Below are 16,987 nucleotides of genomic sequence, written 5' to 3'. Positions count from 1 at the left end.
ACACAAATTAGCCTACAACAGAACCCCAAGATATTGTCCCAGGTTCCCCCATCTGATGCAATTTTAGCTTTTAGATGTTTTATGAAACTCATGAATTGGCATACACTCCGTCATTGTGTTACTTATGGATGGAATTATATTGAAAATAAATTAGGCTATTCCCCTTTCTGCTGGGGACCCCCGGAACCCCCTCAAGAACCCCTAGGGGTCGCCGGACCCCACTTTGAGAACTACTGATCTAATCCACTGCTCTCTTCCTCTGTCCCAGCAGGATGGACTTTCCCAACTGCACTGAGGGGGTGTTTGCCACCAGCAGCGGCGGTTCTGACTCACTGGACACCCCCGGAGCCCCCTCCAATAAGATCCTTCTTACCCTGACCCTGTCTGTGCTGGCTGTCCTGACCACAGTCATCAACTGCCTGGTGATCACCGCCATCATGGTCACCCCCAAGCTGCACCACCCAGCCAACTACCTCATCTGCTCTCTGGCCTCCACCGATCTGCTGGTGGCTGTGCTGGTCATGCCCTTCAGCATCATGTACATCCAGGTGAGGAAGACTAGCCTAGGTAAACCCAGCCCCCACGTGACCTGCTCTCTCAGTTCCCAGTCACTAGTCCTAGTGACTGAGAGCAGGTCTGAGAGCAGGTCACGTGGGGGATGGGTTTACCCAGGCTACAGGAAGACTAGCTTTGTCCTGAGCTGCCCTCTGGACTCCGTAGAGGTGGGTGAGAGGTGGATGTTAGCCAAGCTGACTCCATAGAGGATGTGGGTGAGAGGAGGATGCTAGCCATGCTGACTTCACAGAGGAGGTGGTGAGAGGAGGATGCTATAGCCAAGCTGACTCGATAGAGGTGGGTGAGAGAGGAGGATGTTAGCCAAGCACACCTCAATGGGCCTCTTTCACCAGTGTCTAAAAGGCAGGAAGAAACAGAGGTGCAGGTTCCCAACTTCCAATCCATTTAGGTATTCCAGTGCCGGGGCCCTCCTTAATGTTTTGCTTGCACCCATTACTTCCTGCTTTAATCATGGGTAACTCCTCTCACCCCCTGCATGAGACTGTGTAAGCAGCTCCTTCAGTGAGAAACTGATTCACCCATGGTGTAAGGAGCGCTTCCGCAGGTCCTACGGCAGTTACACTTTTTAATACCCAATTGCACAACACAATGTAGCACTGTTGTTGGGTCTCTACTATTATTATTGTTATTATTATTCATATTTATATGATCATATACTGTGCAATTTATACTGTACAATTTATTTCATTTTAGACGGTGCGACTGTGGTCACAACTTTTTCAGTATTTTAGTGTGTATAGTGTCTTTGAGCTGCTGTAACGAGTGCATTTCCCGTGTGTGGGATTCATAGAGCCGATCTTATCCTATCCAGAAGGAGCGCTGGGTGATGGGCGAGGCGGTGTGCACCATTTGGCTGAGCGTGGACGTCACCTGCTGCACGTGCTCCATCCTCCATCTCGCCACCATCGCCATCGACCGCTACAGGGCCATCACCGATGCCGTGGAGTACTCCCGCAAGCGCACCGGGGCCCGGGCCGGCGCCATGGTCGCCGTAGTGTGGCTCCTGTCCATCCTCATCTCTCTCCCGCCCGTGCTGTGGCGGCACTACAGTGGAGACGCGGAGCAGGAGGACCAGTGCATCATAACGCACCATCACATAGCCTTCGCCCTCTACTCCACGCTGGGAGCCTTCTATATCCCCCTACTGCTAATCCTCATCCTCTACTACAAAATCTACCGGGCGGCCCAGACGCTGCACATGCGGCGAGAGGCCAGCAGGGCGAGCCGTTACTCCTGCGTGACCAATGGGAGCATGATCCCCTCTGCCTACCCGGCTGGGGACGGAGGAGGCGCCGACGGGGCACCCCTGAGCCCAGAGCCCCTGAGCCCCCCCGGAGAGAAGTCCGTCTCGGACTCCACCGAAGACCGCAAAGACTTCGCAAAGACTTCCGCAAAGGCGGCCCCGAGCAAGACGCGTCGGCGCGAGACGTACCGCGGCGGCGAGTCGCGCCGGGGCCAGACGTACCAAGGGCCGCGGATCTCGGGCTCGCGCGAGCGCAAAGCGGCGTCCACGTTGGGCTTGATACTCGGGGCCTTTGTGATCTGCTGGCTGCCCTTTTTTGTCAAGGAGGTGATCGTCAACACCTGCCACGCCTGCAGCACTTCGGTGGAGACGGCGGACTTCCTGACGTGGTTGGGCTACCTCAACTCGCTGATCAACCCGCTGATCTACACCGTCTTTAATGAAGACTTCAAAAAGGCTTTTCAAAGACTGATTAGGTGCAGTCATTACCTCTGATGTGCTCAATTATGCATGGAGCTACACACACCATCACACAAACACAAACACAAACACACACACACACACAGAGTGAGGGGGACAAACTAACCACTGGAGGTCAGAGACTACTGACTGAATGTGTCTGAGACAATAATCTCTTCAAACAGAACGTGATCAACAGCCACTCAGGGGCTCAGCAGTGAGTTTTCCAGCAACGTTCCAGATTGGAACTCGTGCATTTCTATGAATCTGCCAAACATCTCCTTGATGTTAATTGCTGTGCGGTGGACATTGATGTGCTGGCTTGTGGAAAATGGGCCGTTGAGCACTGGCAATCAGCAAAAGGGTCTCAAAATAGCTGCCCATTATGTCAGTCCCGATCCAATGACATCGCTCCTGTCTAGTCCAAGTTGTTGGTTGACTTACTGTAGAAGGTGTGTAAAATACAACAGCAGAACAGTACTGGCTGTGGTTGTGACTTTTCTCAGAAGCACTGTTGCAGTGATTCTTGTCAGAAATGGGTAACAAAATAGGGTATTTATTCAGCTTTGTTGATAAATGTTCCAGAAACATCACACATGCACAATGTAAATAAAACCATAAATTGTTAAATCTACTGAAAAACTATGCTGTGGGCTTGTTTTGAGCTAATGGTAACGGAATCATACATTTTGTAATCCAACCATGGGAAGATACTGTCCATGTCTGTCCTTCATAAACATATCTCCAAAGTTGCCATTTTTTTGTAACTCTGGTCAACAGCTAGCAATGCCTCAATGTGTAGAAGTCAATGCATTCAAAAATAATTGGGGACCAATGTAAACTACAAATAACTGCTTAGTGATTGTATGCCTCCGCCAACAAGTCAAGTTGCATTCTACATCCATCTGTCCAGACTCATACAAGCAAAAATACGTGGAAGCCCCACGGCACAGTGGTGTGGCCATTCAGCCTTATGCCACTTTAGGCAATATTTTGGAGTACCTCAACATTTTCAACATGGAAAATGGTCCTACCCCTAAAGCACCCAGAATCCCCCTAACCACCTCTTGAACCCAGACTCTCTAGGACCTTGCTATATCTACCCACAGTACCTTCCACCGGTTCCCTCACCATGGCCCTTCCCACCACCCACATCCCCCTAGCCACTCCCCAACCTACCCTTCAATCCCAGACACTACGACCTTCCTATCTATGGCCCCTTTTCCCCAGCCCTGGCCTGCGCCCTTCGTTGAACTTTGATCTTTGACCACAAAAATCTAATCAGTTCATCCTTGAGCCCAAGTGGATGTTTGAGCCAAATTTGAAGTAATTCCCTCAAGGCGTTCCCGGGATATTGTGTTAACGCGCATGAAACGGGCGGTCGTGAGGTCACAGCGACCTTGGAATTTGACCTTTGACGTTGGCGTTAATGAGCATTGGACGTACATGCTTTTATGTCACATGCTTTTATCCTACTTTTATGCCTCTGGTCTGGACCGGTTTGAACTCCAATCCCTGAAAGGTTGACATTTCAGGGAGAAGGCTTGAAGGTTTGTCCAGGACACTGCCACGTCATTGTTCATTAACCTTTAGATCTAATGCAGAAAACACATGGATGAATCATTATGCAATGCCTCTCAGTGGCACTAATGGCAGACTTTAGAGAGTAGGCACTGAGTGGATACTGTACATTACATAAACTTTTATGCTCCCCTCAATTATTTCTGGAGCCATTACACCGCACCCCCCACCCCCACACCATAGTCAGCATTAGGTTAAATTAATGTGACCAGAACCACTGGTGGAGAAATCCTCATTATATGACTCCCACTCATGCACTTGGAATATAACTAGTATTTCTTTACTGCCTTCAAAATGTAGTGAGGGCGTGTAGCTTGAGGGTGCATGTATTACAGAGAGATGACACACAACGTAACCGTGGCTCTCTCTCTCTCTCAACCCAACCGGTCAAAGCAGATGGCCGCCCACCTTGAGCCTCGGGTCTGTTGGAGATCTCTCGACTTGACACAACTGGTTCTCACGGGGGCGACGTCAAATACCACCGCTTTGTCAGGCACCGTGCGTGGTATGTTTAACGTGCGCGGTACGCCCGTGCGTCACCCTGGGCACCGTGACGCTAGGCACCTGACCTTGATTTCTTGGAAAGCAGGCAGAGTTCGGTGTGGCTGGACCCCCCTCACAGCCCTGTGCCTCACCCCAAAACCAAGGCGTCACTGACTTAGCGTTGCCTAACCCAGAGCCGTATAATAGAAGAGTCCTGACATCTCCATTCACTCCAATGGACCAGTTTTTTTCCAGGAAGTAGAAAGTGGAACTCTTGAGTAAAAAAAAGCAGCACTGTCGAGTTGCAGCAAAATAGACAGTTTGTGTTGTACTTTGAAAGGGTTTTTCATCCCTTGAATCAAATTGTACATTATCAGCTTTATTTTAGCATGCAAAAGTAGCGCAAGACCCATTCCTGGCTGTTCATTGGCTAATGAGTCTCGCATTTTGGTCCTCTGCTGACGCCACTCTCTCTGTAGAGGACACTAGCCTAACCCTTTCTTTGACAAATAACCTCATTTAAAAATAAATTGCTGTTGCTAGAAACAGGTGGTCTGGTGACATATGACTATATCGTCATTATGTCATGTCATGACTGATATAATAATTACGTAATACTCATATAAATAGCTAGCATTAGCCGCTGGCGTGAGCTAGCTGTTAGCTACGTTTGTTAGCTAAGTGTTCGCCAGGCTCAAAACGCAACTGAATGACCAATTTGATAATAACCAGTTCGAGTCACGCTCTTTCCATAAAGCCCATCAGCTTTGATATCTGTTGGCCGGTTTGTTGACGATATAACCACATTGTGCGGCTACTAAACAAATGTCTTACAGGGGTACAGGGCGGCCATTTATTTTGGTCACTTCCGTTCTAGTGCAGACAAAGAGTGTAATGAACGCAAGAGACTAACCCAGTGCACTCAAAATCTCCCTTTTTTTCTTTTTCACTGAAACATGTCCTTTCATGTACTGACCCAGTGGTAATTAAAAGAATACAAGGGAGATTTTGAGTGTTAGAAACTAGCAACGATGTGATGTCCTCGTGTGCCCATATTTCACTATGCTGAACGTTGAATGTTAAAGACGCACAGTGTGTCGTCCAAAGTCTGGTACGGTGTCACCCCCTCCTGGCTGAAAACAAGATTGCAGAGTTTGCACTGGCTGTAATAAACTGCGTCGTTCCTTCTTCACCATACAACAACAAATTGACCAATAAACAAGTATTTCCATTAAGCTTCATCAATCAAAGAACTCAAAGTAATAAAATGATCTACGACATGAATGTGTGAGTGCCCCCTTTCTGCCATCTGTCACATGCATTAACAAGACTGTGCATTTTGCCATATATGGGACATTCCCCTATAGGTCAGGCTTATGAAAACTGAGGCGGCAGAGAAAGTGAAAGAAATGACTGCAGATTAGTTGGTTTTGAAGCTGCAAAAACAACAAATGTAATTTCAACAGAGATGGTTTCAACCATTTTAAGAACAGTGGGATCCAGAAGAAAGTACGTTTGCAGGAGATATCCATTGAAGTCATTGAACCAAGTCCCATTTTCAGCCAGAGGGAGGAAAGGAGAGGGAAAGAGACGACCATCCTATTGTGATGACAGCTGCTGCAGAGGACAGTGCTGTTTATATAGGATATATTACAATTGAGATAATAATCTATTCACATGATTGCATTTCAAATGTAAGCTTTCCCCGTCTGCATTTTAAATGCATGCAGACATGCCACACTCCCTGCTAATCCCAGGCCGACTTCCTGCTAACCCCATGCAGTTTGGGCCTGAAACCACACATCCCAAACCGGTCTTCTAAGCAGGTGCTGGACCCAATAAAAACAGCCCTGAATGAAAAAGTAGAGGACGCACACTTTTTCATTCACTGTGTTTAATTGATAGAAATAAGAAGGCAAATTATTTAATTAATTCAAGGCTGACAGGCGAAAAAACAGCTTTTGCTGAAAAAATGGGGGGAAAAATGCATCAATGCAATGATGTGAAACATTGTTTTCTTGAGTTCTAAGGCTCTTTGGAGGCAGAAACAGCCTTTTCTACCATTTGGAGTGATGCCATTAAAGCAGCCAGCCAAAAGCAAGTAAACAAGTTACAATGCCCGACTTTACAGCAGAAATAAACATGTTTATAGCCTGGTTCAAAAAACGTTTTTTGGCTCTATAATTTCAAAGTTTGATTTGATAGAAATCATGCGTTTATGGTCTCAATCACTAGTTTCAAGACTTATTTAATACAGCATGATGTTCATTTAGTCAATTATGGTCCCATTTAGAGTCAAATAGACGATAAAGCAGACTATGTTTTGGGGTGTGATTGACAGGCCGCCTGTCCAGTGATCGCACAGCTCGTGAGCGTGTGTGTGTGCCCAACGCAGTCTCACAGCAAATTGTGTAATAGCACGTTGTTCCACAGCGCATAACATTCTATTTTCGTGCGGAAATTTGAAGACAGACGTCGGTTCATTTGTACTTTCAATTGAAAATGAAGTAAAACTTTGGCTATGTTTAGGCAACTAAAACAACTTGGTTATGGTTTGGGTTAGGCTTGAATTATAAAACACGTTAAATATATGACTTGGTTGAAAGGTAGACTTTGGACATGCTGGGACTTGAACACGGCTCTTCGGTGTGATTTCAAAATAGATGTGAAAAGAATAGGACGTTACCATCTAGCACAGGGGTTTTCAAAGTCTGAGACTGCGGGGATCCCAAGGTCTGCCTGAAGGCATTTACTTGTTTCTGACTCTGAGAAAGTGGTAAAAACGGTCAAATTCCCCAAAACGACTGTATCTCTGAACTATCTCTTTAACCAAATAACACACATTTAGGCTATTATATGTGATCTCCTTTTGATGACTAATGTAATATGTTTTCACTTCCATTCACTGAGCCTCCCCTGAAACTGCTTGGAGCCCCCCTGGGGAGGCCTGCGCCCCACTTTGAAAACCTCTGATCTAGCAATTTCAGAGCCGTTACTGTGAAACGATAACATTTTGCACTGTGGACCAACGTTACTATTAAACCATTTCCTGTGAGACGGAGTTGGTGTGTGTACATGCATGGTTACTTTGAAACCCTGTACAGTGCTGGAATATATAGGCTACTCCCATGTCAAACCTATCAATGACATAATGCAAACCTTAAACCTTATATGAGCCGCTGCGTGTCAGAAAATAAGCTATTTACAGGATGTAAATACACGCATTACACACGCCCCCTTATTCTTCATTTCGAGGTCGCAGCTCAAAGCATATTAACATTTTAGTGCATGGATATCAAACAAAACTGATCAGGGTGAGTTAAAAATCAGGGTGAAAGGGGGGGGGCAGTCAGGTTGTGATGAGAAATGGAGCCAGTGATGCAGACTGAGAGGGATGGAGGTGTGTCTTCACGTTTGAGAGGAGGGTCAGATGGAGGTATAGGTCCTTACTTCGATTTCGAAGTCCAGACAATAGATAGCTACTGAAAACTCATCAGAAAAGACAAGTGTATTCAAATAATTACAAACGGAATTGTAGATTAATTCAGAAACAAATAGCCCACTTTGAGAATTATTATACTATCCACACAATGTAATTGCACACAATAGAGACAGTAGCCTATAACTCTACGCTAAGCTGCTGTGTAAAGAATCACTTGTTTCAATCACCGACTGCATCCTCAATCAAGAATGCCATGCACAAAACAAATCTCATCTTCTGTTTGATTATGATGATTATTATTCAGGGTTTCTAAAATGAAAGGCGGTAAAACACTACACCTTGTAGACTGTTCTCAATATGAATGTACAGTACACCACAGGCCTAGAGATACAGTAGTCTACTAATGCTAGGGCTCAGCAGGAAAAAAGGCATGTTCATTGTATAATAGTTCTCTAGATTTCCATCTAAACCACAGAATTTTGCTGCTGGTCAGAGTTAGGCCTCCATTTCCACTATGTCTTCACAGAAGAAGGCCCGGAATCTCTTTCCAGCAGAGGTGTACTTGATGCTCTCTATCTCACCGCCGTAGTTGCTGGGCTTCTGGAAGTGGATCTCCAGATAGTCCTGCAGCTCCTCTTCATCTCCCACATCCTCAATGTCATCAAGGAGGATGCTGCGCTTCGGAGCACCGCAGAAGGTCTGAGATAAAGCAGTGAATATTGAGAAAAGCTATTTCAATTGATGGTCCTTGCATTTTGATGCACTAACCATTTGGCCGGGGGACAAAAAGGTTAATTTTGCACCCTCTGCACCTGTACTTTGTTTCATTTCAATCTAATCTACATGTACAAAAGTTGATGTTTTGTTGTTGCATGTTGAAATGTTAAATTCAGCCTAACATTTGACCAGTTAGTAGTTTAATTCATGTAGGCATACACAAACATCAAGGGAACCTGTGTAAATCCCAGAACTACAGGTTAGACTACATATAAATTAGACTGATCAGACTGGATTCAGCACTGCAGTGCTTCGGTCGCTCACCCACCCACCCACTAGGGATGGGTATCGTTTGGATTTTATCGATACCAATAACGATACCGGTACTGCTTATCGATACGATACTCTTATCGATACTACTCTCCATAATTTGGTGCAAAAAATAAAGACATGACATGAAAAGATGTGAAAGGATTCAACGGTTATTTTGTTATTACTCATTACAAGTTAAATTCCTGAGAAGGCCTATTTCACCAAAATGTAAATCAGTTCATCCTTGAGTCCAAGTGGACCTTTGAGGAAAATTTGATTAAATTTCACGTCAAGGCGTTCCTGATATATCGAGGGAATTCACAGAATAGTCGACTAGTCGACAGTGGTTCCCAAAGTGGCGGTCGGGACCCCCAGGGGGGTCGCGGGACAGCACTGGGTGGGTCGTGAGAGGATTTCCAGAATGTGTGAAATTGGCCTAAAGAATGTGTAAACTACAAAATGTGTGAAATACAATTTAAAAACTATTAAAAAGAACATCTTATTATTCAAATTTGTTTATTGGGTTTTTAATTTCAAACATACTACATATATACAGAGACATAAGGAAAAGCATTAATAATGATAATAATACAAGAGACACAGACACCCAAGACTAATTTTTTTTTAAAATAAATAAATACTACAAACAATTACAATACAATTTGCAGGGGATACGCTAAGTGCTGAGGATATGTTTTCCGGCAATCACTTGTGGCAAAAGCCAACACTTGAATCTCTGAATCTCAATTAGGCAGTATTGGGAGGAGAGAGGTATTTTTGTCAAAGTAATCCAGAAATGGACCCCACACTCTAAGATATTTCTGAGTCGAAGCACGTATAGTGTATTTCAGTTTCTCCAATTTGAGATGTGCCATAACATCTCTGACCCAACATGCATGAGATGGAGGGGCAGCTGATTTCCAGCTGATTAAAATTAGTCGTCGGCCCTAAAAAGAACATCTAATCAGTTCCTCCTCGAGTCCAAGTGGAAGTTTGAGGCAAATTTGATGAAATCCCATCTGAGATATTGCATTAATGAGCATGAAACGAGTGGTGGTGAGGTCACAGTGACCTTGAACTTTGACCACCAAAATCTAATCAGTTCATCCTTGAGTCCAAGTGGACGTTTGAGGCAAAAATAAATTCCGTCAAGGCATTCCTGAGATATTGCGTTAACGAGCTTGAAAATGGCGTTTTAATTTTTCACCGGGAACCTTCGGTCGCTGGAGTATACGTGGTGGTTCATGCTTTGATAGGTTAAGAACGTTTTTAGCCTCAGGCAGTCTTACCTGAAACTTCCGTAGCTGGTAGTCGTAAACAGGGCCAACCCTCACAGTGACTTCAGGGTTCAGATCCACACCATACTTGCCTCTCAGGGTCAGGTTCTCAGCAACTACACAGATACACACAGTTATGAGAAAACACCCTCACCAACTGTACTTCAAATGGGCTCATAACATGTTTGTGGGAGTCAGAATATATATTATACACCGTACAATAATGTGACAATTAAAGGTAATGGCCCTCGTTTATCAAGGGAGCGCAGAAATCAGTGTTAGAATCCTCTTACGATAGGCATTTATGAAGCCTTCGTATCTCGCCAATCACAGCGTAAGAATGAGCGAGAATGAGGTTTTTTCAATATATTTAGATTTTTGGAATTTACAAAGCTCTGGTTATTTAAATGCGCGTGACAGTCGATGTCAGCATTTGGAAAATATATTTTACTATTATATATTTTAGGCGATGAATGAAATAATAAATAAATAACTAAATAAAAATTTAATATAAAGTAATAAGGTAATAAAGTACATCCCAAGTTGTTTTCGGGAAACCGATCTCATGAAAGCACAAATAACATTCTTTACGCAATTGCACTGTGACCCCACCCCGCCCCGTAACTTATTTATTTAATTTGTATTTCTCTTTTTTTCTCTCTTTTATTTATTTAATCTTTATTTCTCTTATTAGCTAACCTATTTTATGTGAGCACTTTGAATTGCCTCTGTGTATGGAACAGGTGCAAAAGACATACTGCACCACACGTCCACGCTGGCTCTATTCAAAGAGAAGTTCGGTGTTTTTCAACCTGGACCTTATTTTTGTCATTGTTAATGTTTAACTAACTAATTAGAGCAGACGTGTTTGAAACTGATGCAGTATGGATGCGAGATCCAAACGGGCTGGAACAGAGGCGGACGGGGCATAGCCGTATCGTGCATGTGTACGTCCTGTAAAGAGCCTATTTCTGCCATGCACTGGCTCATATGGTTATTATATGATACAGAGAAAAATGGAAGTGCTTCTATTTACCTTCAACTGCCTGCAAGATCCTGAGACTGTAATCACTAGAGTTGCATTGTTGCAGGACTATATATATATATATATATATTACACACACACACTACAGTATATAGACCAGTATCAATTTAACTAGAAATATTGTGCACTCTTTTCTAGCATGCCTCACTGCCTCGCACACTTTGTCTGGTCGCGCACCCCTGCCTCACACGCTCAAGTCCAAGTCTCAAGTCCAAGTCAGGTGGGCGTCTGGGTGTAGCGGTAGATTCCCTGCCTACCAACAACACAAGGGTCGCAGGTTTGCGCCCCCGTGTTACCTCCCGCTTGGTCGGGTGTCGATACAGGCACAAATAGCTGTGTCTGCGGGTGGGAAGCTGGATTAGGGGTATTATTCCTGGTCGCTGCACTAGCGCTTCCTCTGGTCAGTCGGGCCGCCTGTTCAGAGCCGAAAGGAACTGGTTGGAATAGCGTGATCCTCCCACGTGCTACGTTCTGCCAGTGAAGCTCCACGCTGTCAGGTAAAAAGAAGCGGCTGGCTACTGCGCATGTGTCGGAGGAAGCATGGTGCTAGTCTACGGCTCTCCCCATATCGGCAGAGGGGGTGGAGCAGCGACCGGGGCAGCAGGGGGACATTGGCCAAGTACAATTGGGGAGAAACTGGGGGGGAAATCAGAAAAAAAAGTCCACATCAGGTGACTCGAGTCCTCACCTCTGTACCAAGCTATCGCTTACATGCACACACCAACCCACCCAGACCACACCCACAGGAGCTGTACCTCCAGTGTGGAGGAAGGTGATTTGGCCTGTGCCAGTGTTCTTGTCGTAGTCAACCTTCTCCACCTCCCCTCCTCCTCTGCTGGGCCTTGAAAAGCTCATCTCCAGCCTGTCCCTCATGCGCTCCTCTGGCATGGAAGGTGGGGCGTTGGAGAACGTCAGCTCCTTCCTGGAAACATCAAGGTGGATCTGCAGTGCCGTATACAGGGGTTAGAGGGCAGTGTTGAACACACATCAAATTATATTTTGAGTTGTGATTATCTTTGTAGAGGTAATGCACACTTTTGCGCTGGTTGACAGTGTCATCACCAGTCAGAGAGTAGTCACTAAGAATTGAAGGTACCAATAAGTAACTATATTACTACTAAACAATTATGTTTCCTTTAGAGTGGTAAAAACATCTCTGTTCTTACTTGATTTCATTCTTTTAACTCATTGAGTGCCAGCCACTTTTGGAAAACGGATGCTCCCAGTGCCAGCCCTTTCAGAGCGTTTTCAGTGATTTCTCGAGGCCCACAGAATATTGTGTGATATTACTATGTAAACACCGAACACGCCCAAAGAACGATGAGACTCTATTGTATCATCAGCAAAAAAAAGTTTATTGATATCATTTTCCGTTCTTTAGTTATCAGCCGGAGAAGATAGATTGATTTCACCAAAAACAGACGTTTCCATCTAGAAGCTGAGATAATGAGCCTTTTGTGAAATGAAGCATTTCAAGCAAATCACTGACTCTGAAGCTAATATTTTCTGACCTGAAACATCTGAACAGTAATTTCCTTCAATAAAACAGCACCCCCACCCCCCTCAACTGCAAACTCCTCCTCCGTGGGAGTGTCTCTGGTGGCTCTGCTCGCTCTGCTGCGTGTGTCAGGCGAGTCCCAGCTTTTTCACAGCGTTCCGCCGTTTTTGTCGCCGGCTCCCAGCGCTTCCAGCTGAGAATAATGTAACTTTTCAGAAAGACGCTGGTGTCGGCAACTAATCCTGTGGAGGGGCTATCGCAGCGGAGACGGAGGGGCTCAATTGTGGCAGCAGATTGGCTGCTGTTCACAGGCACAGCTAACGTTATGCTTCATGCATATCGATGCATACCGATGCGGTTTCCGTTTCCCCATGACTTCTTCTCTGTTTTTTCCTCACCTTTCTCTAATCTGGAGAGCACTGTCGCCACCTAATGGGTCCGTAAAATAGCTTATACACATTCGACATCGCCCATATTTTTACAGGAGATGCATCTGGCTTTGATCCACGTCCCACCGTCAAAAAACGCAATTGACGACTTTAGTCGTCATTGGCACTCTACGTTACTATTTGAATTGACGACGATAGTCGTCATTGGCACTCAATGAGTTAATGTAATACATTTATGAATTTGATCATTTTCACTTTGCAATCTTTTTATTCCTCTATGCTCTTTTCTTTGATCTATTTTATGTAAGGCACTTTGAATTGCTTGTGTATGATAGGTGTTATAGAGATTAACTCGCCTTGCTTAAAAACAGCCACCCACATCAAGAGCATACATTAAAAGGTGGATAGCATGCCATGGTCGTCAGTCTCTTCAAGGTCTTACTGTCCTAATGTAATGTCATCTTATCTGATCTTGTCTTACCTCAAACTTCACAGAGGGCTCCAGTATCAGCATTTTTGGTTTCACATCCAAACTAATCTTGTCACATGAGACAGAGCACTTGGGCATCTTCAGGATTTGAGAAGCCACTAGAAGATAGAGAAGATAGAAGGGTGGGGGAAGGGGGGGGGGGAGGGCAGAGAATATAAAATCATATCAAACGATGAAAAAAGCACAACATACACCTAGTGGTCAGTGTGGTCTGGTTCAGTCATCAGCACGGATGCAAAACTGCCAAAGTGCCGCTGAACACACTACACCTACCAGTACTTCATACACAGTGCACTGGGAAGCTCCAACGACAGGTACTGTACCAGAGCTAAATAATGAGTTACAATGCAATAAACAGTGAACTGAAATATGTTAATGTGGGTGTATCTGACGCTGACGTGTTGAAGATTCAGGGGATATTCAGTGCCGAGAAACTCTGCTGTTACATACTCCTGTACTTGTTTAATTGTTGTTATTGAGTCTATTTCTGCAATAACTGCACTTTATGGCTGTTTAAACTCGACAAACGTTGACATTACTCCTCGAGGTGGACAGGCAAGGAGGCCGCCATTTTTGTTTTGCTAGCGCAGTGCAAGTGGCGTTCCTCATTGGCCAACTTGGCCACAGGGCAGTGAGCGCAGTCACTGATTGGCTCATCTGCTTTGCAGTTTCTGCTGAGGTCCTCCCAGGGCTTGAGGCCAGACGGTCCCGCAGAACGAAATGAAATGTGAGTTCACGTGACCGGCTGGTTTACCAGGCTATCAGCCGAGGAGCACATTTCTCAACTCCTTGAATGAGTGCACAAGAATACTCATGCTACGTTTAATACTAAGATGTATTAAAGAGGCACTTGATGCTGATTATTTTGCACAAGTGCAGGGACCTCTGGGTAAGCCTACAACAATACATCATCCCTGCTGTACTCTATTGTGTCACAGCATATAAACGGTGTGTACCTTTCTCCTCTTCGAAAGTGATGAGAGCCTGTCCTCCCTGGAGAAGCACAGCAGGTCTCTGACTGATGGTGAACACTCCTTGGATTTTATGACCGCTGTCCGCGCTCTCCTCGTTCTCCCGACCAGTGAACTTCACCTCGGTGTCCGAGATTTGGGCATAAATCTGCAGAGATGGCAAAAGTACACGCATTCTTTACTCAATGTTAAGTAGAAGTAGAGTTACTTGTGTACAAAAAAAGACTGGTAAAAGTTTAAGTACTGGTTTGACTTATTTGCTCAAGTAAAAGTAAAGACAAATGTTTTTTTTTTACTTTATACTCAAAAGTATAAAGTAAAAGGTATTTCTACCAGCTGTTTCTGTAGAAAGCTAACTGGAACTCACGTCATATTAATATAATTCAAAGACATTAAAATAAAAGATCTGTGCAAACAGGTTTTAAGATGTAGAGAGAGAGAGAGAGAGAGAGAGAGAGAGAGAGAGAGAGAGAGAGAGAGAGAGAGATAGACCATGCATGAAGAGAGGGAGCGGTAGTAGTAGTGTGAAAGCTGGGAAAGCGCAGAACGGGACAAACGGGACGTTGTTTTTGTCTTTTGTGCATTACAACTAAAGTAACAAGCCTGTTTTGAAAATGTAAGGATTAGAAAGTACAGATAGTTGTGTTAAAATGTAGGGAGTAAAAGTAAAACATTGCCAGAAAAATTTATACTCTGTAAAGTACAGATACCTGAAAAGTCTACTAGTGAAAAGTACTACTGACAAGTACAGTACTTATGTACAAATACTTTTAGTTAGTTTCCATCGCTTTAAATCTGGAAAGATGTCATAACGAACTGAATACCAAGATCTAACTGAGACTATTTCACAGTAGAATTGAGTCAATATCTAGTACAGTATTGTGCAATGTGTGAAAGTGCTGAAGAGTTACTAGAACTTTCTTTCTACCTTGAATTTCTGCTTTAGTTTAGTGGTCTCAGCTGTTTTAGCTTCTAGTTCAGCCTGGTATTTCTTCAGTTTGTCCATCAAATGCTGGTTACCTTTCTCAAGCTTTTCCATTTCAACCTATGGAAAGGAAGGAGAAAAAAACAATAATGTAGTATTACAATAATGCAGTGTCATTTGTTGTTTCATCCCATTTAATGTATTTCCACTCTAGTTGTTATAGTGTAGTAGTACACTAGTACACTAGTACAGTAGTAAGTGTAGGTCATACTGTAGGGATGAGAGTAGCTGTCTCTACCTTGATCCCCTCCATGGCTTCAGTGAATTCTCTCTTGCATTCCTTTTCCTTGTCAAGAAGAGCGGTCATGTCTTTTTGGGCCTTTTTCTTGGCTTCATCTTCAGTAAGTTTTTCCAGAAGCATCCTACCTTTCACATCATCAGCTTTCTCCATTTTTTCCTTCAAAATAAAAGTGTTACCACTTAAAATAAGGATTCAGAAAGAATAGCCCAAAGAGAGAGAGAAAAAAACCATTTGTTCAGATTTGAACTAAGCACACTCAGATTGTTTAATCCTAATCATACAAATACATTAAAAAAGTAGCCTACCCTCCATGTCTCCAGCTCTCTCTTGGCCTTGGCAAGTTCACCGTCTTCCTCGAAACCACCGTCCATCTGATGAACAATAAATTATCATTCACTATTAATGCTGCATGAATGTCCGTTATAGACATGGAACTATGATATGCTTTGAAAGTCAGACCACGGTGCTGTGTAATCACAGAAAAAATAATAATATTATAACATTTGTCTTGGTGTGTGCTGGCCTGGGAGTAGACAAAACAATAACAAACACACATCTTCAATATAATACAAATACACATCGGTATAAATATAAAAAAATACTCTACAGTCGGTAGAAAGTCTATTCATGTGCAAAAACATAATGCAATACTGACAGAGTAAGTACACTGCAGAGTGAGTACTAGGCACTAGGCACAAGTCTCTGGTGCATTAAAAATGGAACCCACTAGGGGGCACAGCGAGACTTGGGGTTATTTTCCTGAAGGGATGGCTGAGAGGGGTCCCTGACTATTTGCAGAATCAATTTCCCACGTCGTCGCATTTAATCTAAGAATCCATCGCATTGATGGCCAAACTTTTCAAAAGACGAAAATAAAATAACAACATCCTTACCTTGCCATTCATCTGGGTGTTATTTCTCAAGTCAGCCATGGCCTGTTTGACGAAAACGAAACTAGGTTACAAACCAGCATTATCAGAGGTGAAAAACACGACAGTCCGGGTACAGTCATATACTACTACAGTTTTACCAATAGATGGTTTTACCTTGTGTTACCAGGTTGTGCTGCCTGTTTATTTGCCCAGCAGCGCTTTCAAATGAGCAATCCAAATGGTACAGGGCTGTGTTGCTGTTACGACATGAGCTCAAAATCAAAAGTGAAACTTGAAAGCGACGGGGATTTTCCAGACAGCCTGTTTCCAATAACAAGTCAAGTGGTCGATAGGTAGGCAGCGAGCTACACTACAGATCAGGTGGGTAACGCAGCAGCAGCAGCTC

General features: G+C 44.1%; 2 protein-coding genes across 2 annotated transcripts; one reads left to right on the top strand and one right to left on the bottom strand.

Moving 5' to 3' along the window:
* Window positions 1–272: 272 nt before the first annotated feature.
* Window positions 273–2,314, top strand: htr1fa (5-hydroxytryptamine (serotonin) receptor 1Fa; the record flags this gene model as incomplete). The annotated part of the gene is made up of 2 exons (XM_083639561.1): window positions 273–548; window positions 1,388–2,314. 2 exons carry the CDS (start codon window positions 273–275, stop codon window positions 2,312–2,314), a joined length of 1,203 nt encoding a protein of 400 aa, XP_083495687.1.
* A 5,587-nt stretch (window positions 2,315–7,901) lies between these two features.
* Window positions 7,902–16,982, bottom strand: nmi (N-myc (and STAT) interactor). The gene is made up of 10 exons (XM_083639588.1): window positions 16,756–16,982; window positions 16,603–16,644; window positions 16,015–16,080; window positions 15,707–15,865; window positions 15,412–15,528; window positions 14,469–14,631; window positions 13,504–13,610; window positions 11,891–12,077; window positions 10,103–10,206; window positions 7,902–8,483 (listed from the first exon to the last, which is right to left on the bottom strand). Exons 2-10 carry the CDS (start codon window positions 16,639–16,641, stop codon window positions 8,280–8,282), a joined length of 1,146 nt encoding a protein of 381 aa, XP_083495714.1. The 5' UTR covers window positions 16,642–16,644; window positions 16,756–16,982; the 3' UTR covers window positions 7,902–8,279.
* Between the last annotated feature and the right edge of the window lie 5 nt (window positions 16,983–16,987).

The sequence above is a fragment of the Poromitra crassiceps genome (assembly GCF_964638095.1).
Source record: "Poromitra crassiceps genome assembly, chromosome: 6".
NCBI lineage: Eukaryota > Metazoa > Chordata > Actinopteri > Beryciformes > Melamphaidae > Poromitra > Poromitra crassiceps.
This window is presented reverse-complemented; position numbering and strand designations above follow the sequence as displayed.

What these genes read in the sequence shown, in the direction of transcription:
- nmi (XM_083639588.1), bottom strand. Translation starts at nt 16,641, where the DNA reads ATGGCTGACTTGAGAAATAACACCCAGATGAATGGCAAG. An exon ending in AGCCCTCTGTGAAGTTTGAG is followed by an intron (nt 12,078 to 13,503) that starts GTAAGACAAGAT and finishes ACGGCACTGCAG; the next exon opens with ATCCACCTTGATGTTTCCAG. An exon ending in ACCAGCTACGGAAGTTTCAG is followed by an intron (nt 8,484 to 10,102) that starts GTAAGACTGCCT and finishes GCTTTATCTCAG; the next exon opens with ACCTTCTGCGGTGCTCCGAA.